Here is a 25,229-nt window from a genome sequence, read left to right as displayed (position 1 = left end):
AGCCATTAATGTCTAAACCGCTGGCAACAAAAGTGAGTACACCCCTAAGTGAAAATGGCCGAATTGTGCCCAAATTGTCAATATTTTGTGTGGCCACCATTATTGTCCAGCACTGCCTTAACTTTCTTGGGCATGGAGTTCACTCTAGATCTTCACAGATTGCCACTGGAATCCTCTTCCACTCCTCCGTGACAACATCACGGAGCTTGTGACCTTGCGCTCCTCCACCTTCCGTTTGAGGATGCCCCACAGATTCTCAATAGGGTTTAGGTCTGGAGACATGCTTGGCCAGTCCAGAACCTTTACCCTCTGTTTCTTTAGCAAGGCAGTGATCATCTTGGAGGTGTGTTTGGGGTCGTTATGTTAGAATACTGTTCTGCAGCCCAGTTTCCGAAGGGAGAGGATCATGCTCTGCTTCAGTATGTTACAGTACATTTTGCCATTCATGAATGAACTCTAGCTCCCCACAGCGGTCAGCACTCATGCATCCCCAAACCATGACACTCCCACCACCATGCTTGGCTGTAGGCATAACACGCTTGTCTTTGAACTCCTCACCTGGTTGCCGCCACACACACTTGACACCATCTGAACCAAATAAGTTTATCTTGGTCTCATCAGACCACAGGACATGGTTCCAGTAATCCATGTCCTTAGTCTGCTTTTCTTCAGCAAACTGTTTGCGGGCTTTCTTGTGCATCATCTTTAGAAGAGGCTTCATTCTGGGAAGACAGCCATGCAGACCAAATTATTCTATTTTTTTATATAATCTTTATTGTATTTTTTTTTTTTTAACATCGTACAAAAGTATTATAACAACTTTGGATTACAAAACCTTGTATACCACTCCCCCCCCCCCCCCCACTCCCAATTTCCTTATTTGCTGCCTGAAAAAAAGAGAGAAAAAAAATAAAAATTTTAAAATAAAACGCCTCCCTGCATTTTCTCTCTCCCCACCTTACTTTAGCCATATCTGCCATAATTTAACAAATATATATTTTTTTATATTTACCAAATGGAATTCTTCTCTAACGAGTGAAGTTCTGGTGAGCTTCTCCTATTCTTTTATCGAGGGGGGAGCCCTACCTCCCCAGTGTCTCGTAATACATTTCCTTGCTTGAAAAAGGAGTTTGGATGCAATTTCTTGATGTTGGGGGGTATCCATTTTGTCAATCACCCCCAATACGCATATCTAAAATTTAATAGGTACGATAAACTGATGATACCGCTACATTGTATCCTTAACCTGTCCCCAAAACTCCTGAATCATTCTGCACGTCCAGAGTATATGGACATCGTCCACCCCTACCTCCCCGCATTTTAAACAACTAAACACTTTAGGTTTATAATACTTCATTAATTTCTCAGGGGAGTAGTAGAGACGGTATAATATGTAAAATTGGATAATCCATATGAAAAGTTCTTTGAGACCCTATTTTGTTGCTGTATTGCCGATGCCCAGAGTTCTTCTTGCTGGGAATTTATAACCTCTCTCCATTTATGCATTAGACTAGAAATTGCTCCTCCCTTAGTCTTTTGATATAACAAACATTCATATATTTTTGACACTAAGTTCCCCCCTGCTGTTAACCTAGATATATTAAGCAGCGGTTGCGAAAGGGTATCTATTTGTGTAGTTTTTCCTATCAACCTTCGTAACGCACATTTTAGTTGCAGGTAAAAGAATCTCACTTCTAAATTACCCAATTTATACTCCTTTTTAAGATCTTCATATGTTATTATATCACCTTGCTTATATATCTGGCCCAGTTTATAAACTCCATGTTTCCACCACACTGTCTGTTCAATTAACTTCAAATCAGTAAGATGGGTATTCCCCCACAGTATGGTGTCCGCATGGAGTCCAACCTGGTTCCACAATTTCCTTGCCTGTCTCCTAAATATTTGACGGGTTCATTAATCTTCTTAATTTCCAATGCACCTGGGATAAAATTATTCAGAGGATCAATCGGGACGCATACTGACTTAGACCAGTTTATCCTGAGCCCAGAATATTTACCATATTGGTCAAACACCTGGAAGATCCTAACCAATGACCTGTGTGAGCCCACAAACAACATAATGTCATCCGCATATAAAGCAATTTTTTCCTCGTGTTCACCAAATCTGAACCCCTCAATTGCTGCGTCTTGCCTGATAATATCTGCCAACGGCTCCATAGCTATAGCAAAAAGCAGGTGGGAGAGAAGACATCCCTGTCTAACCCCCCTGTGGATATGTATATTATCAGAGTATTCCCCGTTCAATATCACTTATATGAATTTATCTCCAACTCCCATCTTCAGTGCTGCCATAAAAAAGACCATTCTACAGTATCAAACGCCTTTGAGGCATCTAGTGTAACAATCAGTCGTTCACTGTAATTTTCGGGCTGAAGCTGGGTATTCACAATTTATCACAAAATAGCGCATGACATTATCCGTTGTGATCCTGCCCGACATGAAGCCCGTCTGATCCTCATGTATCAGACCCAATACCACACTTCTAAGTCTAGTTGCCAAAATCTTTGCCAATATTTTATTATCAATGTTGATTAACGAAATGGGACGATATGAGTCCGGAAAGGTTGGATCTTTCCCCGGTTTTTGAATCAATGTGATTAGTGCTTCTCTCAGTGAGTCTGGCAGTTTCCCTACCTTTCTCAAATCGTCCCACATTGTCAATAATTTCGGGATTAATATTTCTTTATATTGAGCATAAATTTCAAACGGGATACCTGGAGATTTATTTTTCGTGATACTAGATAATATTTTGTCTACTTCCAGGGCGTTCAAAGGGGTGTCCAATTTCTCACTTTGCTCTACTGTTAATGTCTCCAGAAACTGTTGGATTTGCGCCGAATTCTTATTTATCTTTAAAATATTCTTGGAGCAATTCTATTTTCGCCGCTTGTTCAATGATTTTGTTTCCTGATTTATCTAGTAGGCAATGTATATAATATTTTTTTTTAATCTGAGTCGCTACTAGGGCCACTAACTTTTTTACCCGTTATATGCGCATAGATATAGTTATCCCGCACGTAGTTTTCTTTCTGTTGCTCTGCCATTAAAAGTCGCTCATCTTCCAATTTTGAAACTTTCTCTGCCCAAGCCTCATAGTTTCTTTCTGTAGGATTTTTAATATAACTATCCTCATACTTTTCCGCCTCTTGTTGCAAGTTAATTATTTTATTCCTTGTCCCTTTCTTGTATGCTGCCGTGTACTTTGTAAAAATCCCTCTTATATAGGCCTTCGCAGCCTCCCAAATTATATTAATTGGCGCTGAATCATCATTCATCTTAAAAAAAACTCCACTATCTCTTTTAGAATCTTATCGTGTATCCCTTATATCTCGTGTATCTCCGTGTATCTCCATTATATTTATCCACCCTATACTTATGTGCATCCTCCTTGAATTTTTTTTTTTTTATAATAATTGGATTATGGTCCGAGATCCCACGTTGTCCATATTTAACCCCTTCAATATCGGACACTCCTTTATTATTTGTGAAAACTAGATCAATCTGTGATAAACTCCTATGTGTCTTTGAAAAGCATGAATATTTTTTTAGTTTAGGGTGTAATACCCTCCAAATGTCAATCCAACCCATTTCCTCCGTGATGTTTTTTAATTTAGAGCCCGTGCAGAAGTTTTGAACATTACTTACCCTACATCTATCTATTTTACTATCCATAATATTGTTAAAATCCCCCGCCACTAAAAGTGCTTTATCCCCTACCTTGAGCACGAAATCATAAATTTTTAATAGGACATCTATTTAAAAGGTGGCGGTATATATACATTGGCTATTATCCACGGTCTTCCTTCCAGCAAACAATCAATCAGAACATATCGAACCCTCCTGATCTTTAGCTATTTCCCCAATTTTAATATCAATATCACGATGTATCAAGATACTCACACCTCTTGCTTATCAGATGCGTCTCTTTTTAAACAGATTATAGCAGGTAGAAATCTATGTATAGCATCAACTCCCCAGCTCAGACCCCTAATATTCCAAGAGATTATTCTCATAAAAACCTATTTATTTATCTACCCAGTCTTCTACCATAGCGGGAACCCCCAAGGGAGGGGAGGAGAAAAGGCAGGGAAGAGAAAAAAGAAAAAAACAACAACACAGCAAAATAACCACCTTACCCCCCCCCTCCCCATTCCCTTCTGAATGAGCCAGGTTAACTTCACTCCTGGTTCTCTCTCTTAACATTTCCCCCTCCCCGCCAACCCCCAGCCCGAATGCCCCTCAACTTCTTATATTTTCTTTAATCCATAGTTGTACCGCATCTGCTTTGTAAAAAACCCAGTTTTTACTTTCCCATTCAATCCTCAATTTAGCCGGGAACATCATCGAATATTTGAAATTTTTTGAGCGCAGGATTTTTTTCACCTCAATAAAGCAGCTTCTTTCCTTTATCGTCTCTTTTGCATAGTCCGAAAATAGCATTACTATTGCGCCCAGGTATTCTAATTTCCCTTTTTTCCTTGATCTACGCAATATCTCCTCTTTATCCCTAATCGATAGCAAACTAAAGAGTATGGGTCTCTGTCTCGTTCCAGGTACCAGTGGTTTCGATGGTATCCTATAGGCCCGCTCCACAAAGTTTTTATGATTTGAGATGCCCTGGCCCAGTTGTTCCATAAGCTATGATTGTAAAAAGGCGCATAAATCCTGCCCCTCCGCGCCCTCAGGGATTCCAAGACATCTCAGATTAGACCTTCTAGTCCTATTTTCCAACTCCAGTACTCTACTTTTTAATTCCCTATTTTCCTCTTTTAGGGAGTTTTTTTCTTTAACTATTATCTGCAGGAGGTCCTCAGTCAGACGCCCTTTTCTCGATTTTCTATCAACCTTTCTTTATATTTTTGGACATCCACTCTGAGGAGCCCCACCGACTGATATTTCCAGTCTGGAGAGAGAGATCCTGTATTGCCAAATTGCATTTTTTTATTTCTTGAAATATATTTTGCAGGCTAGGAACCTGCTCCTCCTTTGTTGAGGCAATTTCTTCCGTCACTCTCCATTGTTTATTGACGCTCTCCCCAGACTGGAAACTCACCTCTGATGTTTTCAATCCAGAATTTCCCTCTATACTAGACTCTCCCTCTTGTACTAAGGACTCATCCTCTTTTTTCTTTTTTGACGGACTAATCTGTCCATGCATATTGGTCAGGAGTAACTGTTTTGATTTTTCTGATTTTTAAATCATTGGGGAAATTGAGGTATTAAGCTCCACCTGTGTCCTGCCCTTTTTTCCAGCCCCCTGTCTAGCAATTTGATGCCGTGTGCAGAGTATGGTCTGAGCACTGAGGTTGATCCCACGCCCCTTTAACCTCTCCAGCAAGTCTATTTTGAAAAGACAACCTCTGGATATGACACTGAGCACATGCACTCAACTTCTTTGGTCGACCATGGCGAGGTGTGTTCTGAGTGGAACCTGTCTTGCTAAACTGCTGTATGGTCTTGGCCACCGTGCTGCAGCTGAATTTCAGGGTGTTGGCCATCTTCTTATAGCCTAGGCCAGTGTTGGCGAACCTATGGCATGGGTGCCAGAGGTGGCACTCAGAGCCCTCTCTGTGGGCACCCACACCATGGAAAAAGTCTATGGTGTACCAATATGCCTTAGACTTTTTGCTGCCATTCACCAGTGCAGGGCACACTATGAACAGCACAGGCAGCGCATTGAATGTAGGCAGGCTATTATAGCTAAAGGATAAAGCACATGGAAGATATACTATATTGGACTGTTGTATTCAGGGTAAATTGCCGTGTTGGCACTTTACGATAAATAAGTGGGTTTTGGGTTACAGTTTGGGCACTCGGTCTTAAAAAGGTTCACCATCACTGGCCTAGGCCATCGTTATGTAGAGCAACCAGGGCTGGCGTCATAACCCGGCATCCCCGGGCAAGTGCCGGGGCCCAATGCTCCTGGGGGGGCCCACTGAGCTGCTATGAGCACTTCCATCAATACAGATGGGAGCTCTCACTGCTGTCCTTTCACATACGCAGTACCCCTCTGGTGGGCCCTCTGAGCTGCAGAGACTCAGGACACGCCCCCTCTACACAGGACACGCCCCCTCTACACAGGACATGCTGCCTGAGGAGACTGGAGAGAGACCGCACGGCTGGAGCTGGAGCAGAGAAGTGTGGAGACAGTCTGTGAGTGAGTCTGCACTGTGACTGTCTCTTCTCTGTGGGACAGAAGGAAAGGGGGGGACACTGCTGCTTCATTCTATTTAGTTGTGTTACTGTTTTATTAAGCTGATTGTCTCCATGACACCTGCCCCCCCCATATCCTGTCCTATCTCATCCTCATGGAGCCCCTGCTGTCTCCTTTCCTCCCTCATGTATCCAGGGCTCCTGTCCCACCCTCCTATCTCCTATTGCTGCCCTGCACAGACCTCCTGCCACTACTTGTATGAATCCCCCTCAGAGCCCCTTCCACCTACTTGCTGTGTCCACCCCTCCTGTCCATCCAGGGCCCCGGGCCCCTGTCTCACTCCTCTGCCTCTCATTATGGTGGCATCTGAACCGCATTCACCATAAGGACCTTCTAACATCACAGGGTCATGTGACTGTGCCCCCCACCCCGTACTGTGCCCCTTTATACCCTGCATTGTGCCCTCTTACCACACTCTGTGCAGTGCCCATAGTCATTCCCTGTACATGAGCGGGAAAAGATACAGATTGCGGTGTTAAGGACCTTTGCGCCACATCTGTGTCAGAAATACGCCTAATATAGACGTATTTCTATATAATAAATGACCCCCTAATTGTATGATTATTCGGGGGGTGGGGCTAATATCTTTATATTATATAGATTCTAGTGTATTATACTGTGCCCTGTATTTCCAGTAGAAAATGATCCTTGGGAAGCACAGTCCTCATCCCTGACCACCAGGACCAGGTAGCGCTCTGTCAGTACATGGCGGCCTCCCCTCTCCGCCACGCTGCTCCGCTGTGTACTGGGGCTTATTCTGACACTAGGGCTGGGTTCACATCACATTTTTGCCATCCATTTAATGCATACTGAAAATGTATGCATTGACAGATGCCTCAGACTGATGCCGTACAGTGGCGTCCGTTCACCATACAGTTCCATGGTAAAAAAACATATACGTTAACGTCTGCATTTTTTACTTGACTCTGCAGGATACAAAAACGTGGAGTGCTGCACATGTGTATACATCAAACCGATAGGAAAAACGTAATGTGAACACACATTGGGGGGGAGGGGGGCGTACTAAATTTCGCTGTGGGGCCCAGTCAGTTCTAGCTCCATCACTGCACATCTCCTTCTTTCCTCCAGGCCTGGCTCACTGCTGCAGCGGGCCGGAGGAGAGAAGGAGCGCAGGGAGCTGCGGTTAGTGAATGACAGGACCACCAGCTCCCCTGCAATGATAGGTATGTGAGGGGGCCACTGGGGGGGGTCATTCATCACACTGTGAGGGTCCCTTACACAGTATAATGACTCCCAGTGCCCCCCATTTAGTATAATGATCCCCATTGACCCTCCATTTAGCATAATGACCACCAGATCCCCCATTAAATATAATAACCCCTCGTGCCCCCTCCATACAGTATAACCCCCAGTGTGGGGGCGACTGGGGGTCATTATTCTGAATGGAGGGTCACTGTGGGGTCATTATACTGTGAGGGCCCTTTACATAGTATAATGACCCCCAGTGTCCCCCATTTAGTATAATAATCACCAATGACCCTCCATTCAGTATAATGACCTCCAGAGCCCCCTCCATACAGTATTCCCCCCATGTGGGGGCTACTGGGGGTCATTCAGGGCCGGCTCCAGGTTCATGTGGGGAGCTGGGAGCTGCGGTTAGTGAATGACAGGACCACCAGCTCCCCTGCAATGATAGGTATGTGAGGGGGCCACTGGGGGGTCATTCATCACACTGTGAGGGTCCATTACACAGTATAATAACTCCCAGTGCCCCCCATTTAGTATAATCCCCATTGACCCTCCATTTAGCATAATGACCACCAGAGCCCCCAGTAAATATAATAACCCCTCGTGCCCCCTCCATACAGTATAACCCCCAGTGTGGGGGCGACTGGGGGTCATTATTCTGAATGGAGGGCCACTGTGGGGTCATTATACTGTGAGGGCCCTTTACATAGTATAATGACCCCCAGTGTCCCCCATTTAGTATAATGATCACCAATGACCCTCCATTCAGTATAATGACCCCCAGAGCCCCCTTCATACAGTATTCCCCCCGTGTGGGGGCTACTGGGGGTCATTCAGGGCCGGCTCCAGGTTCATGTGGGGAGCTGGGAGCTGCGGTTAGTGAATGACAGGACCACCAGCTCCCCTGCAATGATAGGTATGTGAGGGGGCCACTGGGGGGTCATTCATCACACTGTGAGGGTCCATTACACAGTATAATAACTCCCAGTGCCCCCCATTTAGTATAATCCCCATTGACCCTCCATTTAGCATAATGACCACCAGAGCCCCCAGTAAATATAATAACCCCTCGTGCCCCCTCCATACAGTATAACCCCCAGTGTGGGGGCGACTGGGGGTCATTATTCTGAATGGAGGGCCACTGTGGGGTCATTATACTGTGAGGGCCCTTTACATAGTATAATGACCCCCAGTGTCCCCCATTTAGTAATGATCACCAATGACCCTCCATTCAGTATAAATACCCCCAGAGCCCCCTCCATACAGTATTCCCCCAGTGTGGGGGCTACTGGGGGTCATTATTCTAAATGGGGGCGACTGGGGGTTATTATTCTGAATGCAGGGCCACAGGTGGTCATTATACAGTGGGGGGGGATTGGGGGTTCATTATACTGTGTGAAGGGCCACTAGTAGTCATTATACTGTATAGGGGCCACTGGGGGTCATTATACCGTGTAGGAGCCACAGGGGGACATGTCAATGTAAAAAAATGCCTCATGGGGGCCCACTGGGATTTATCGCCCAAGGGCCCACATGAACCTGGAGCCGGCGCTGAGAGCAACAATTCTTTTTTTTAGCTCCTCAGAGTTCTCTGCCATGAGGTGCCATGTCGAACTTCCAGTGACCAGTATGAGAGTGATAACAGCAAATTTAACACATCTGAAACCTTGTAACACTAACGAGTCACATGACACCGGAGAGGGAAAATGGCACAACTTGGCCATTTTCACTTAGGGATGTACTCACTTTTGTTGCCAGTGGTTCAGACATTAATGGCTGTGTGTTGAGTTATTTTGAGGGCACACCAAATTTACACTGATATACAAGCTGTACACTGACTGCTATATATTGTATCAAAGTGTTATATCTTCAGTGTTGTCCCATGAAAAGATGTAATAAAATATTTACAAAAATGTGAGGGGTTTACTCCCTTTGTGAGATACTATATAAGTGTAAACCACATTGCGCTCACACCAAATATATTATTAAGCTGAACCATTTCATAAATTTGAAGCAGGCACACATGGCAAAGACAGACAGAGTTTTCCAAGACTTTACAACTGATGACCTATCCTCAGGATAGGTCATCAGTATCTGGTCCCTGGGGATTTACACCCGGGACCCTGTGAGCATCCCAGCCTTCTCGCAGCTCACCAAGCACAGCGCTGTACCGTGCATTGTATAGTGGCTGTGCTTGGTATCGCAGTTCAACCTCATTCACTGGGCTGAGTCTAGGCCATGTGACAAATGAACGTGACGTTACTGGCCGAGGAAAAGCTGAGAGAAGGCCGCGGCGCTACTGCCTTCTCAACCAGCTGATCGGCGGGGGTTCAGAGTGTTGGACCCCCACCGATCATATTCTGATGACTAATCCAGAGTATAGGTCATCAGTATTAAAGTCTTGGAAAACCCCTTTAAAACAGTCACAGAAACAAACACAAATGATAAATGTCCTTCTATTTTTTATTTTTTTTTAAAGACATATATGTCTCCATAGGAGCTGTAGACAGAAAACGTTTAATGTTTTATGTTGGATGCATTGGTTGCAAAGGTGCACATATTCATCACGATTAGAAGAAACCAGTCAGGAAATAAATACACAGGACTAGAGGACATCTGGAAGGACACGAGTGATAATGCTACTGATGCTAACGTATGGTAAGGTAGATGGATCGTCCATGGCCTTTATTGATTTTATGCATGAAATGAGTCCTTCCTGGTTAGGTGAGATAATTAAAGTCTTGATAGATACAAAGGTCTAGGTCTATGGCACCCTCAAGGCTTTAAGGGAAGAGAACTCCCTAGATGAAGAAGCAGCCGAGAACTAGAAAATGAAGAAGCTATGTAATGTAGGTAGTAGCTGGGAATAAGTAATCTGCAGTGACGGATGATTACCTTGTGCAAAGTGCTAGCACACCATATCTAAAGTCTGCAGCTTATAAATGCTAATGAAATGTATAGCACTACGCCATATGTAATATACAGTAGAGGTGGCAGAGGTTATTTTTTTTCCAGGGCCTTTTTAAGTTCCCAGTCCGACCCCGAATGCAAAACACAATCTACTGCTAATTTCCAGGTTTCCGTTCTGCAGGAGAAGATTGCAGGGCCGGGCAGTATGTTTCTTCTGTATCGTTAATGCCCAATTAAACTACAGTTATACTACTAAATACAGCAATGCCTACTAACCTCTACTAAAAGTAGGTTTGACTGCAAATCCACTCAGCTTAACAATACTGGTAGCGGTCAGCAGTAAGAAATCCCTCTGCTGCACCGCAAGAAGAAGCATGTCTCATACATTTACGGCTGTAATGAGTTTTGTATTGGTCACAATTCAATTAGAAAAGTTTCTAGAAGTGTTTTAACCCTTAGGATAACAGAGGTTTTTTTCTTTTTTGCGTTCTAATTTTTCTTCCCTATCTTCCTTGAGCTATAACTTTTTTATATTTCCGTTCACATGTCCATATGAAGGCTTATTTTATGAGGGACAACTTGTGCTTTCTAATGCCACCATTAGTTGTGGCATACAATGTAGTGGGAAGAGGCAAAAAAAAATCCAAATGGGGTGGAATTGGAAAATAAACACAATTCCTCCACCGTTTTACGGGTTTTGCCGTTTGACGGAAAACTGACCTATGCCCTTCATTCTCTGGGTCAGTACGATTACAACATATGTATAGGTTTTTTATGTCTAAATAGTGTAAAAATACATTTTAACTTTGAAAAAAAATTTTTTAACATCACTATATTCTGACCCCCATAACGTTATCATCTTCTTATATCTCACTCATATCTCATTTTGGTGTGTGTGACTTTTTGATCATATTTTATTACATTTTTTTTGGGTAAGAGCAGCAATGAAGGAATCGCAAATCAGCCATTTTGACCCTTTTTTCCGTTATGCCATTCGCCGTATTGGAAAAATATTTATATATTTTAATAGTGCGGGCATTTTCAGTCATAGTGATACCTATGATGTTTATATTTTTTGTTATTTAGGTATTTATATTTTTATTATATGGAAAGAGTGGTGATTAAAACGTTTATAATTTTTTCCGATGATTTTGAATTTTAAAATGTTTAATTTTGAACAATCGTGTATTTTTAAACTGGACTTATTATTGAGAATTGCTTATTTCTTATGTTGGCCTTTCTTATGTTGCACTTTGAATGCTCTCAGCCTCTTCAGCAAGGCTGAGCCCATTCAAATCAATTACCAGTATACCCATTGGCCGCAGGGGACGCCGGTAAGGATCCCAGAAGTTTGAGCTTCTGAATTTTTGCGCATTTAGATCCCGTGATCTCACTTGATCACAGCATCTAAAGCCTTTAATCACCACGATCGGCATTATTGCCAGTCGCAGTAATTAGCCACAGGTCTCTGCTGTTTAAAACGTCCGCTGCAAGTGCAAGCAGGCTCCATGTTTACCTATCGCTCCAGCGCCGTACATGTATGGCGCTGGTAGCGAAAGGGTTAAGGCCCCTTTCACACGAGCGAGTATTCCGCGCGGATGCGATGCGGGAGGTGAACGCATTGCACCCGCACTGAATACCGACCCATTCATTTCTATGGGGCTGTGCACACGAGCGGTGATTTTCACGCATCACTTTTGCGTTGCATGAAAATCGCAGCATGCTCCTCTTTGTGCGTTTTTCACGTAACGCAGGCCCCATAGAAATGAATGGGGTTGCGTGAAAATCGCAAGCATCCGCAAGCAAGTGCGGATGCGGTGCGATTTTCACGCACGGTTGCTAGGAGACGATCGGGATGGAGACCCGATCATTATTATTTTCCCTTATAACATGGTTATAAGGGAAAATAATAGCATTCTGAATACAGAATGCAAAGTAAAACAGCGCTGGAGGGGTTAAAAAAAAAAAAATCATTTAACTCACCTTAATCCACTTGCTCGCGTAGCCGGATTTCCGTCTGTCTCTTTTACTGTATAGGACCTGTGGTGAGCATTAACTATAGTTCAAGGACCTGGGATGACGTCACTCCGGTCATCACATGGTACGTCACATGATCTTTTACCATGGTGATTCACCATGGTAAAAGATCATGTGACGTACCATGTGATGACCAGAGTGACGTCATCCCAGGTCCTTGAACTATAGTTAATGCTCACCACAGGTCCTATACAGTAAAAGAGACAGACGGAGATGCCGGCTACGCGAGCAAGTGGATTAAGGTGAGTTAAATGATTATTTTTTTTAACCCCTCCAGCGCTTTTTTACTATGCATTCTGTTTTCAGAATGCTATTATTTTCCCTTATAACCATGTTATAAGGGAAAATAATACTATTTACAGAACACCGATCCCAAGCCCGAACTTCTGTGAAGAAGTTCGGGTTTGGGTACCAAACACGCGAGATTTTTCTCACGCGAGTGCAAAACGCATTACAATGTTTTGCACTCGCGCGGAAAAATCGCGGGTGTTCCCGCAACGCACCCGCACATTTTCCCGCAACGCCCGTGTGAAAGAGGCCTAACAGAAGCATACAAACAAAACTGAGGCTTACAGGACTAGTCACAGGGGACCCTGTTCTGCAGGGGTGCTCGACCTCCACCTTCCTAAGGATGGAACATCAACCTTCGGGCTCATGCACACCGCAGTATGTATTTTGTGGTCCGCAAAGCACAAATCCACAAAAAATATGGATGAGGTCTGTGTGTATTTAATTTTTTGCGGGTCGGCCCCTAATAGAACAGTCCTATCCTTGTCTGTTATGCGGACAATAATATGACATGTTCTATTTTTTTGTGGAGCGGACATACAGAAACGCAATGCACACGGAGTAACTTTTTTTTGCGGACCCGTTGAAATGAATGGTTCCGCATACAGTCCGCAAAGAAACGGAACAGACACGTAAAGAAAATACGTTTGTGTGCATGAGCCCTTACAGTTTTGAAATATCCCTATAAAGGGGTTGTCTCATTACAAAGCCTTATCCCCTATCCACTTACCAAATGCCACGCTGAAGACATCATTTCGAGGGGTGAAATCTGCAATGAAAATCCACAAAAAGAACTGACGTGCTGTGGATTTCAAAAGCCGAACTGCAGGTCAATTTATGTATTGAAAATGGCCGTAGCTTGCAGATAAGATTTTTAAAATGTCTACTTAGCTGGCAGTGTGTGGTGCTGTGCTGCAAAACTGCACGTAAGATGTAAGTGTACGACCACATGGCGCTGCATGATTACTGCATGCATGATCATGCATTTTTTTTGTCCATGATTGTTTAAGGACTAGTGTCTGAACCATTGTGAATGTCCATGGTTCTTTACCAGTCTGATGAACCTCAAATAGTGACACATGTGGTAAAATATGTTAAACATATACTGCAAGCGGCTACTCAGTTGTATACCCCATGCGGTCAGCAGGACATGTTTTACGTGGGGTCAATCAGGTGCCACCATCACAACTATGTCAGAAACCTATTTTCCCATTGAATTCTATTAGAAGTTCCTGCATAATCCAAGCAATAAACAGCACCACTGAATGATCTGGTTACAGAAAGTCCATATGGTGGCGGTACCAGCAGTGTCGGGCCCAAGCCCTATGGGCCCTTTGTATGCAGAAACTCACTGTCTTCAGTCAAGATCCAAATTTATTCACCAAAGGAACATGAGATGTTTCGGGCTGCACAGAGTGCTTGAAAAAGACTCTGTGCAGTCGAAACGTCACATGTTCTGTTTGTGAATAAATTTGCATCTTGACTAAAGACCAGTGGCATAGCTAGAAATGGCTGGGCGCCACAGCAAAGTTTTGAACAGCAACTTCTTCGCAACCCCATCTTCCCAGGCAACCCCCACTCCAGTGGCTAGTCAAGATTGCGCTCTCAGACGAGGCCTGGCAGCCAGTCTGTCCTTTTCCTACAGTGTCACTGTAATATAATGTCATTGTATAATACTGTTAAGGGGACCCTGACAATAAAATCTTTTAGTCCTCCTCCTGGGTGGGACCCTTTTGAGTTCAGGCCCCAAAGCAGCCGCTTCCCCTGCTTCCCCTATAGCTACACCCCTGCTGAAGACAGTGAAAGCTGGGGTATTCCATTCTAGTTTCTGCAGTTCCTAACTGCATTACGACTGCGCCATGTAGCCGTACTTTTACATGTGCATGTGGCCAAAGAGTGAACTCACTTGTTCTGGAATTTTTAGTGCATATTCGTTCTGAAAATCCATGATAATTTGCAGTACAATACATGTGGATGGCATTTTCAAATATATATGGAACAATGCACTGCATGTCAACATGGAAAATATCTGCCACATCTGGCCTTACCCTGAATTGGAAGAACAGTACTGATGGTGCATTTGAAAGCAGAATAACTGGAACAACGCAAATGTTTGTCATATGAAATTTAAAAAAAGGCCACATAATGACCTTCAAGGGATTTTCAATTTTTAATTTTTTTTTATTTCTACCCCAGCCTGGAATACCTTTGAAAAAATCCATATTCACCTGCACCCTAGTCCATTCCATACTGTCTCCCTGCCTCTCTACATTCCAGCCATTGTCTATAGTGGTGCCAGTGACTCCTTCCTTAGGCCTCTTGCACACGACCATATGTATTTTTCTGTCCGCAAAAAATGGATCCTCAAAATGGGATGACGTTCGTGTGCATTCCGTATTTTGCAGAAGGGAACACCTGGCCCCTAATAGAACAGTATTATCCTTGTCCGGACAATAATAGGACATATTCTATTTTTTTGCGGCACAGAAATACGGAAACGGAATGCACACGGAGTAACTTCCAGTTTTTTTGCGGACCCATTAAAATGAACGGTTCCATAACAAAACGGAACGGAAACGGAATGAAAATACGTTCGTGTGCAAGAGGCCTTATAGAAGTTGATAGATGGGATTAAAAGGCGAGTCAGGAGAGGCAGGGACTGAGACACAAAACGAAGAGACGGGCAGCAGGTGAGTATGTATTTTGCACAGGTATTCCTGGCTGGGGTGCAAATAAAAAAAATAAAAAAGCTGGACAATCCCTTTAAGCTTTGACAAGATATTGGACAGATTCATAAGTATCTTATTTCCTTAGCACACATGCCTCAAAGTCTGAAGGAAGCTATGGTGCCCCTCATAAGCACTAAGAAATGCAATAGTTCCTGCATATATGATGGCGACATTACTCCCAGGATGCTTTGTGCTGGTTACCTTGATGGAAAAGTGGATGCATGTCAGGTACGGAATGAATTATGCATCAACCGTCCCCTATTTTAGTTTTAGTTTTAGTTTTCATAAAACCTTCATTAGACATAAACTGACTCTGGTCCATTTTGACATGAATGCATCCTGTAGTTGATCTGGTCACTGAACCTCCATTATCTGAATATCCCATTCTACTACATCCCAAATGAGCTGTGCCTTTGTTACAATGGCAGTACATAGCGCACAGGCACCAGCTTCCTGTGTGTGAATTAGGGCTTGTATTCATTGTAGCGCTGTCTTCAGCACTGCTAGGGTTAACCTTCTCTTGCTCTGTGAGCTGCTGCATGACTGTGTCCAGTTGCTATCAGCTGCTCCTACATACAGGTGAAACTCGAAAAATTAGAATATCTTGCAAAAGTCCATTTATTTCAGTAATGCAAATTAAAAGGAATTGCATTAATGCAGCTTAAAATTAAAATTTTGTGAAAAGATTCAATATTCTAGGCTCATATTCCTATATTCCCTCCATGTTTTTTTTGTCTTTGGTATCTCACTATACCTTTGGTATCTCACTAGTCCTTAGGCTGGGTTCAGACCTGAGCATATTTGATATGCGCGTTTAACGCGCGTTTGTGTCGCACGTTTTTGTCCATAGTGAACGCGCGTATTACGCGCGTTTGTGTGATTAACAGCAGTGTCCTATGGGTGCAAACGCGCGACAAAACGCCCCAAAGAAGCTCAAGAACTTTTTTGAGCGTAGTGCGTTTTTCAGCGCGTTCAAACGCGCTGTAAAACGCTCAAGTGAGAACCAGGGCCATAGGGAAGTATTGGTTTTCATGTGTTGAGCGTTTTACAGCGCGTTTGAACGCGCTGTAAAACGCTCAAGTGTGAACCCAGCCTTATGGTTGGTCTGTTCGTTACCTCTTATCTTGCATCTGTTCAACATACCATGTTTTATTGCCATGTGGGGTTTTTTCGCTGACCACTGACTTACCTATGTATATTAGCCTACATTGCTTTTTTGGCTCATAGGTTGGGCACTGCACCCAATATTTTCTATGATCCATTTATATTGTACCTTTGACTCGTGTGCTTCCCCAGGGTGGCGCTCTTTCTTTTCTGTCCTCTGCTCTTATTTTACCTTGCTTTTGGCATCATAGCTACAGTTTTTTTCATTTATGTAATTTTAATCATGCTTTAATAAAATACATATTTTTATTCTTTGGTACTATGAGCTCCATTTTCTTGTGTTTCTGCTATCATACTCGGGAGCTTGTACCGAGTCACCTCTCACGGGTGTCCTTTGTGGTCATAGTGGGCGGGCACTGTCCTTCTCCCTTCCCTGGGACACCCTAGGTCTTTTTTGTTTCTCTATCTCATATGTTAGTTTCACCTTTTAAGTTGCATTACTGAAATTAATAAACTTTGCACGATATTCTCATTTTTAGAGTTTCACCTGTATATACCCATCTGTTTACTATCCTCAGGATAGATCATCAATATCCCATCGATGGAGTGCTGAGAGTCAGCTATTTACCTGCTCGCTGTCAACATTACAGCTCCTCCGTCCCATTCACTTGAATAGGACTGAGTGAAACTACAGCTGCTCCTTCCCATTCAAGTGGAGCTGCTTTCCTTTCAAGCAGCTAATATAGTAAAACTGACAACCCCTTTAAAGGGGTTATCTGGGAAAAGATATTGATTTTGGTCATCAATATCAGATTGGCGGGAGTCTGACTCCCAGCACCACAGCCAATCAGCTGTTAGAAGCGGCTGGGTCTCTTCCTAGGCCAGTGACATCACCGTCTATCGGGCACGTGGCCTAGTTGCAGCTCAGCCCAATTCAAGTCAATGGGGCTGAGCTGCAATACCAAGCACAGTGGCTATATGCTGCTATGCTTGGAAAGCTGTCAGGGGCCTACTGCGCTATCCAGAGCTTTTGTGAGCGCAGCGGCTCCCTGAAACAGCTGATTCACAGGGGTGCTAGGACTCATACCCTCATGATCTTTTCTTGGATAACCCCTGGTCCTGGTCTGCACAGTTAGCTCTTATACAGCCCCGAGCTAGAAAACGCTGTAGAGACCATTATCCGTTTGTCTGTTTTCTGACCTGTGCCCGTTCACTCTACTGTTCATGTGCCGCCTTCCCTAACCATTGTATTGTTTCTTGGATTTGCATAAACTCTGCCAGCCCTGTCCTCTTCCTGTTTCCTGACTGTGTGTATTGCCTATTGAGTGTCTCTGATCCCTATGGGTCAACAGCCAACCACATGGCACTATTCCAAGAAGTCGTGGCCTGGTGGCTTCACTGCAGTGAATCCCTGTATAGGGGTTAAAGGGTGAATGCCATGGGACCACCAGGATAAGGCCTTAGGTCTAGCCCAAAGTCAAGCTGGTTGGCACAGTGGTTCCACAACCATTGCTTTAATAGTTTGAGATCTGATAGAAGTGCAGACCAAGAATGCATGGCTATAATTGGGGAACTACTGTAGCTTGAGATACTGGAAAAATGACTGCTAGAAGGTTCAGCCAAAAACTATTTTTCCCAACTCCCCCATACATACACACCCTTGGCTACATGTGTATCCTCAATGGGAATAGGGGAGTAAGCAGTTGCTAGACACTAGTGGTGGCTTATCTCCTCAGCCAACTATATCCAACCCCCCCTCCCCAACATCATCTGTTCGTGAGAGAGTCAAAAGGCTCCCATAGACATAAGATAGCCCTCTGGTCGTGACAGAATCGGTGAGTTTAGCTGGCTTTACTCTTATGTGTATGGGCACCTTAAGGCTATGAAAATAGTATATGAATAGTGACATTATTTCAGCAAAATATATAATTAAATCAGTAATCAATTGGACCAGAGGTCCAAATATATGCCAACATTCTCTACACCATTAAACTACCACCTACACCATACATAGACAGATAGCCTTTTTAGATTGTGGAAACTAGAGATGAGATAATTGTTGTCATTGTATAAGGAAGGATTACCTCACTTTCTCTGGTCTTGTTCCTGTAGGGTGACAGTGGTGGACCCTTGGTTTGTCAGACTGACTATACCTGGCGACTGGTTGGAGTGGTGAGCTGGGGAATGGGATGTGCTGAGCCCAACCGCCCAGGTGTATATACCAAGATTGTATCCTTTCTAGACTGGATATATAAGAGCATGGAGGTAATATCCTGGTGGAAGGTCCTCTAGCGTGTTCACAACTTCCAAATGAGGGACCAACCGGAATACTATTTTTCTCTATTACAGGAGGACTACACACAGCACAGTCATCTGGACTACTAGGCACCTGTGGTGGTGGCATCTCTACACAGATATGTCAACCCTCATGATTATCTATTGTCAAAGTATATTGACCTCAGGAACTGCTAATGGAGTTCCCCTTGTTATCTGGGTGGGGTTAAATCAGAGGTGTTTAAGTACTTATATAGAAACACAGATGATTAACAGAAGAAAAATATCACATGGTCTATCTATTCTACCCTTATATTATTACTTATCACAGGCATGTGTTTATCCCAGGCATGTATAAATTCACTTACTGTTATTTTCCCTACCACATCTGATGGGAGTTTGTTCCAAGCCTGAAATACTCTTTCAATGTAAAAATATTTCCTGAAGTTGGTTCTGATCTCCCCCTCCCCAATTAGTGTTAAATTGCACCCCCTTGTTCTCGTGTTGAGATTTTTTTTTATTAAAAACACTTCCCTACTGAACCTTATTTATACCTTTAACATACTTAAATGTTTAGCTCATGTCCCTCCTTTCCCTTCTTTCCTCAAGGCTCGAGAACAGAGCAACACACAGATAAGGATGGCGTATATGCTAAGTCTGAGGAGCAGTTCCCAAGCTTCTATTATTTATACAAAATAGAGGTGGAGGGATTTAACACATTGGGGTTTGGACACATCAATGAAAATGTGAAATGTGATGATGAGACTGTATGAAGCATTTACCTATATATTTATTAAAAACAGTGTGATATAGTATGCAATCCTAAATTTGGGATCATCAAAATATAGGTAGAAATGATACCAACCTATTGATTCACTTATAAAGTGCTCTAGGAAATATAGGACCCCATCTGAAAATATTCTCTGCTTGTCATACTACAAAGTGTCAGACCAGTCATTAACATTACTAAAGACCCTCGACCGAATGATTCTACATCAGATATGATATATGGAAAACAAGTGACCTTTGACTTGCCACAATCCTTTATCGCTGGGAATAGGATGTGCAATCTATGGTTTACTAAAATATGAATACATAGTTTATGCATAGTAATAAAAATAAAAAAATACACATTCTTTTTCAGGATATAATAAAAAAATGTCTGGGGAGAGTTATCAAAACTGGTGTAAAGGAAAACTGGCTTAGTTCCGTAGAACAACCAATCAGATTACATCTTAAATTTTTCAGAGCTCTTTCGGAAAATGAAAGGAGGAATCTGTTTGCTATGGGCAATCAAGCTAGTTTTCCTTTACACCGGTTTTGATAAATATCCCCCTGGTCTTTAGAAGGTCTTAGGTAAATACAACCTCATATGAACAACACACAGGGTGGATTTGATTTAAATCAAAATGATTTAAATCACAATTTAAATCACTAGTCAGTAAGGCTTGATTTAAATCATAGTTTTCTACATAAAGACTAATTCTTGCTGGTATAACTTATAATATGCAAGTAGATGAAGATTTTTAGAATAACAACTTTTCATATTAGTTTGATTAGATTGATTCTGCATTCATAGGTTTGTAGAAGTTAGGATTAAGGTATTTTTCTCAACTCTGTTCATGTTATAACATTTTTGCTGTGAAGAAGAGGCATGTGATCTCTGCCGAGTCAAATTCAGTTTTGAGAACTGCAAAATTAAACCAAACATCTGTGATAATATCTTGTAGGCAGAGAAACTGCCCAATAATCTTACAAAAACCTCTGGAAGAGCATGACATTGTGAATGGATTAATGGAATTTATTTACCCAAAAAATTACACATATAGAAACATAGAATGTGTCAGCAGATCAGTATATTGGGCAGACTAGATGGGCCAAATGGTTCTTAATACTATGAATAGCCCCTGGCCCTATCTTATATGAAGGATGGCCTTATGCCTATCCCATGCATGCTTAAACTCCTTCACTGTATTTGCAGCTACCACTTTTGCAGGAAGGCTATTCCATGCATCCACTACTCTCTCAGTAAAGTAATACTTCCTGATATTACTTTTAAACCCTTGCCCCTCTAATTTAAAACTATGTCCTCTTGTATCAGTTTTTCTTCTTTTAAATATTCTCTCCTCTTTTACCTTGTTGATTCCCTTTATGTATTTAAAAGTTTCTATCATATCCCCAGGGGCGTACATAGAAATCACTGGGCCCCATAGCAAAAATCTGAATTGGGCCCCTTAACCCCACCCACTACCCACCATGGCCCCTCCCACTTCCTGACTTGGCTCCTCCCATGCCACACCCCCATTAAATAAATTTATACATGACCTACTGAAACTGTTAGGGATAAACATTTTTATTTTATTATTAACTAACTTTGTTGCAGTAACGTATAAAATGTACATGTATTTTCCAATAAGGATTTGTTCTGTTTGTTTGCGTTTTGATCGTGAAAAAAAATTCTAAATTGGGAAAAAAAAAAAAAGGTTTTACTTTTTTGTCGCCATATTTGGACCCCTATAACTTTTTTGTAATTATGTATACGGAACTATATAGGGGCTCAAATTTTGCGGGGCGATCTGAAATTTCCATTGATACCATTCTGGGGTGTTTATGACTTTTTGATCACTTTTTATTTAAATTTATTGTGGAAAAGGAAGCGACCAAAAACAGCTAATCCGCCTTTTGGACTGTTTTTTCTGTTTTGCTGTTTGCCATATGGGGAATATTTTTTTATATTTTCATACAATGGGCGTGTCACTTGCCAGGCTTGCCAGAGTGGGCACAGGACAGTGGACACAGATGGGCCATGTCACTTGCCAGGCTTTAGCACAGTGGGCACAGTACAGTGGACATAGGGCGCAATATGTATGCCACACAACAGAGCGAGTGCAGGGCAGGAGCGCATACACATCACTCCTCCTGCCTCTGTCCACTGTGCTAAAGCCGGATGTAAGCCATCCTCCACATCTTAACCCCTTTGCTACGTGTGCCATTTTGTCATCACTTCTCTTACCCCAAACCCCTTTAACTCCTTGCTGCTGATGCTGAGTGTGCACATATGCGCATGTGTTTGTGTATGTGTGGGGGGGTTTGGCTGGTTGGTGAAATATCATTTGGTGGCTATGTGCACAGCTCAGCATTAGCAGCAAGGAGTTAGAGGGGTTAATATCCATCCAACCCCGCCTAATGCCCTCCAAAATGCCCAGGGGGGGTTGTTAGGAAGGAGTAGGTGTAGGAGGAAAGCACACTGTCATCTATGGGCCCTCCAACCCCTAATGCTCCCCAAAAATCTCAGGACAGTGTGCTTTCTTCCTTCTCCCCCATGGGCATTTTGGGGCTCATAGAGGACAACAGGACTAACTGGAGTGAGATTGAAGCATGTCCCACCCTGTCCTGGCTGTCCCCCTCCCCACCCCTCCTCTCTCTTGCTGCCGCTGTCAGTGTCTGACAATCTGAGTATCAAGATCTGACCTAGTGACACATAACATTGTCATACGGTACCTGGTCTCTGCTGAGTGCTGACTGAGTCTGCTCTCTCTCAGTCTCACTCGTCTCAGGCAGTCAGGGCCAGGCACTGCAGGCAGCACGGCAGGACGAACGGTTCTGACTTCAGGCCAGGGACACAGGTGCTTCTGTTCTTCCTTCTTCATCTCCTCAGCTCAGGCACACTGGCGACAGCGAAGTTCGAACCGATTCTCCCGCCTCCCTTGCGCCACTGGCCAATCAGCAGCTGCCTCAGACTTGCCTTGTGCTGATTGGCCAGCGACTCGAGCGCTACATGCAGGCTAGTTTGATCCTGATTCTGCAGCAGACTGTCAGGATCAGGTCAGGAGGTCAGGATCACATCAGACGGGGGGGGGGGGGGGGGGGGAAGGGGGGCGGCGATTGCGGAAGAAGAGTTGGCTGAAGAAAAGCAACCGCATAGACGGCCAGCATGTCATGAGTGGGCGGGGTTAAATAGTGTGGGCGGGGCCTTCTCTGCGCTCCGGGCCCCCCAGTGCCGCGGGCCCCATAGCAATGGCGTGGTCTGCCTGTATGGGCGGTACGCCACTGCATATCCCCTCTGTCTCGTCTTTCTTCCAAGCTATACATGTTAAAGTCCTTTAATCTTTCCTGGTAAGTTTTGTCCTGCAATCCATGTACTAGTTTAGTAGCTCTTCTCTGAACTCTCTCCAAAGTATCAATATCCTTCTGGAGATATGGTCTCCAGTACTGAGCACAATACTCCAAATGAGGTCTCACTAGTGCTCTGTAGAGCGGCATGAGCACCTCCCTCTTTCTACTGGTAATGCCTCTCCCTATACACCCAAGCATTCTGCTAGCATTTCCTGCTGCTCTCTGACATTGTCTGCCTACCTTTAAGTCTTCTGAAATAATGACCCCTAAATCCCTTTCCTCAGATACTGAGGTTAGGACTAGAGTTGAGCGAACCCGAACTGTAAATTTCGGGTTCGTACCGAACTTTAGGTTTTTCGGAGCCCGGACCCGAACATTTTCGTAAAAGTTCGGGTTCGGTGTTCGGCGCTTTCTTGGCGCTTTTTGAAAGACTGCAGCATGTGCCCCAGCCTCTATTTAAGCTGGAGTCTCGTAGCGCCGCCTGTCACTCTGCTCGGATTAGTGTAGGGATAGGCTGCAGCTGCTGTGAGGGAGAGATCAGGGAGAAATCTTATGAAGAACTGCTTCTTTACTCAGCGATCTACAGCAAATGTGTTTTGTGGGTGCAGTGCACAATTGTTTTAAGCCTGCCCTGAGCCAACTACTACTGAAAACAAACTTTTTTTACTTCAGTTAGTCAATATCAATACATAATCGGCAGCCACTTTATGCAACGATAGTGCACCAGCACAGGATATCTGCATGTCTGCAAGTCCAAAAATACTGCTTTGAGATACTGGGGTTAAAAAAAAAATTTTTTTTAATATAGTGCACATCTAGGATTAGACGTGCATAAGTGAGTGTCACATTTAGGCCAGAAATACGGCATTTTGCTTACTGGAGTGAAAAAAAACCCATCTGTTTCATATAGTGCACATCTAGGATTAGACGTGCATAAGTGAGTGTCACATTTAGGCCACAAATACGGCTTTTTGGTTACTGGGGTTATAAAAACCCTTTGATATACTGCACATCTGAGATTAGACGTGCATAAGTGAGTGTCACATTTAGGCCAGAAATACGGCATTTTGCTTACTGGGGTGAAAAAAAACCATCTGTTTCATATAGTGCACATCTAGGATTAGACGTGCATAAGTGAGTGTCAAATTTAGGCCACAAATACGGCTTTTTGGTTACTGGGGTTATAAAAACCCTCTGATATACTGCACATCTGGGATTAGACGTGCATAAGTGAGTGTCACATTTAGGCCACAAATACCGCTGTCATATAGAGTTAAAAATTTTTTTTTAGTGCAATACCCTACATCAGGGTTTTTATTGGTGGTTAATTATTTTTAACAGACTTAACCACTTTTTACTTTGCTTGGTGAACGCTAACTATGAGGCAAACATCTAATAAGGGACGTGGTGTTGGTGGGGCCTCTGGTGCAGGTAGAGGACGTGGCCGTTCTGCCACAGCTACATGTCCTACTGAACCTACTACCTCAAGTTCCAGTAGCCGCCAGAATCTACAGCGATATTTGGACGGGCCTAAAGCCATTATAAGGATGATAAGATCTGAGCAAGTACAGGCGCTAGTCAATTGGGTGGCCGACAGTGGATCCAGCACGTCCACATTATCTCCCACCCAGTCTTCTGCAGAAAGCGCACAGGTGGCGCCTGAAACCCATGCCCATCAGTCAGTCACATCACCCCCGTGCATATCGGGGAACCTGTCTGAGCCTCAAGTCATGCAGCAGTCTCTTATGCTGTTTGAAGACTCTGCTGGCAGGGTTTCCCAAGGGCATCCACCTAGCCCTTCCCCAGGGGTGGACGACATAGAATGCACTGACGCACAACCACTTATGTTTCCTGATGAGGACATGGGAATACCACCTCAGCACGTCTCTGATGATGACGAAACACAGGTGCCAACTGCTTCGTCTTTCTGCAGTGTGCAGACCGAAAAGGAGGTCAGGGAGGAAGACTGGGTGGAAGACGATGAAGGGGACGATGAGGTCCTAGACCCCACATGGAATGAAGGTCGTGCCACTGACTTTCAGAGTTCGGAGGAAGAGGCAGTGGTGAGACCGAGCCAACAGCGTAGCAAAAGAGGGAGCAGGGTGCAAAAGCATAGCAGCCGTCGCCAAAACAGTTCGCCTGCTACTGGCCACCGTCACCAGGGACCGAGCACACCAAAGGCAGATTCAAGGAGTTCCCTGGCATGGCACTTCTTCACACAATGTGCTGATGACAAGACCCGAGTGGTTTGCACGCTGTGCCATCAGAGCCTGAAGCGAGGCATTAACGTTCTGAACCTTAGCACAACCTGCATGACCAGGCATC

At 43.7% G+C, this 25,229-nt stretch overlaps 1 protein-coding gene across 1 annotated transcript in view; it reads left to right on the top strand.

Moving 5' to 3' along the window:
* The window catches only part of TMPRSS5 (transmembrane serine protease 5), a 167,476-nt gene extending 147,989 nt beyond the window's left edge, over positions 1-19,487 (top strand). Inside the window, exons 9-11 of the mRNA XM_040418699.1 lie at positions 15,496-15,638; positions 18,627-18,779; positions 19,398-19,487. Coding sequence (XP_040274633.1) covers positions 15,496-15,638; positions 18,627-18,779; positions 19,398-19,487 — 386 coding nt within the window. The remainder of the gene's footprint in view (positions 1-15,495; positions 15,639-18,626; positions 18,780-19,397) is intronic.
* The last annotated feature ends 5,742 nt before the right edge of the window (positions 19,488-25,229 follow it).

The sequence above is a fragment of the Bufo bufo genome, chromosome 1 (genome assembly GCF_905171765.1).
Source record: "Bufo bufo chromosome 1, aBufBuf1.1, whole genome shotgun sequence".
In the NCBI taxonomy this organism is placed as follows: Eukaryota; Metazoa; Chordata; class Amphibia; order Anura; family Bufonidae; genus Bufo; species Bufo bufo.
Note: the sequence above shows the minus strand (reverse complement) of the source record. Positions and strands in the feature narration are given on the sequence as shown.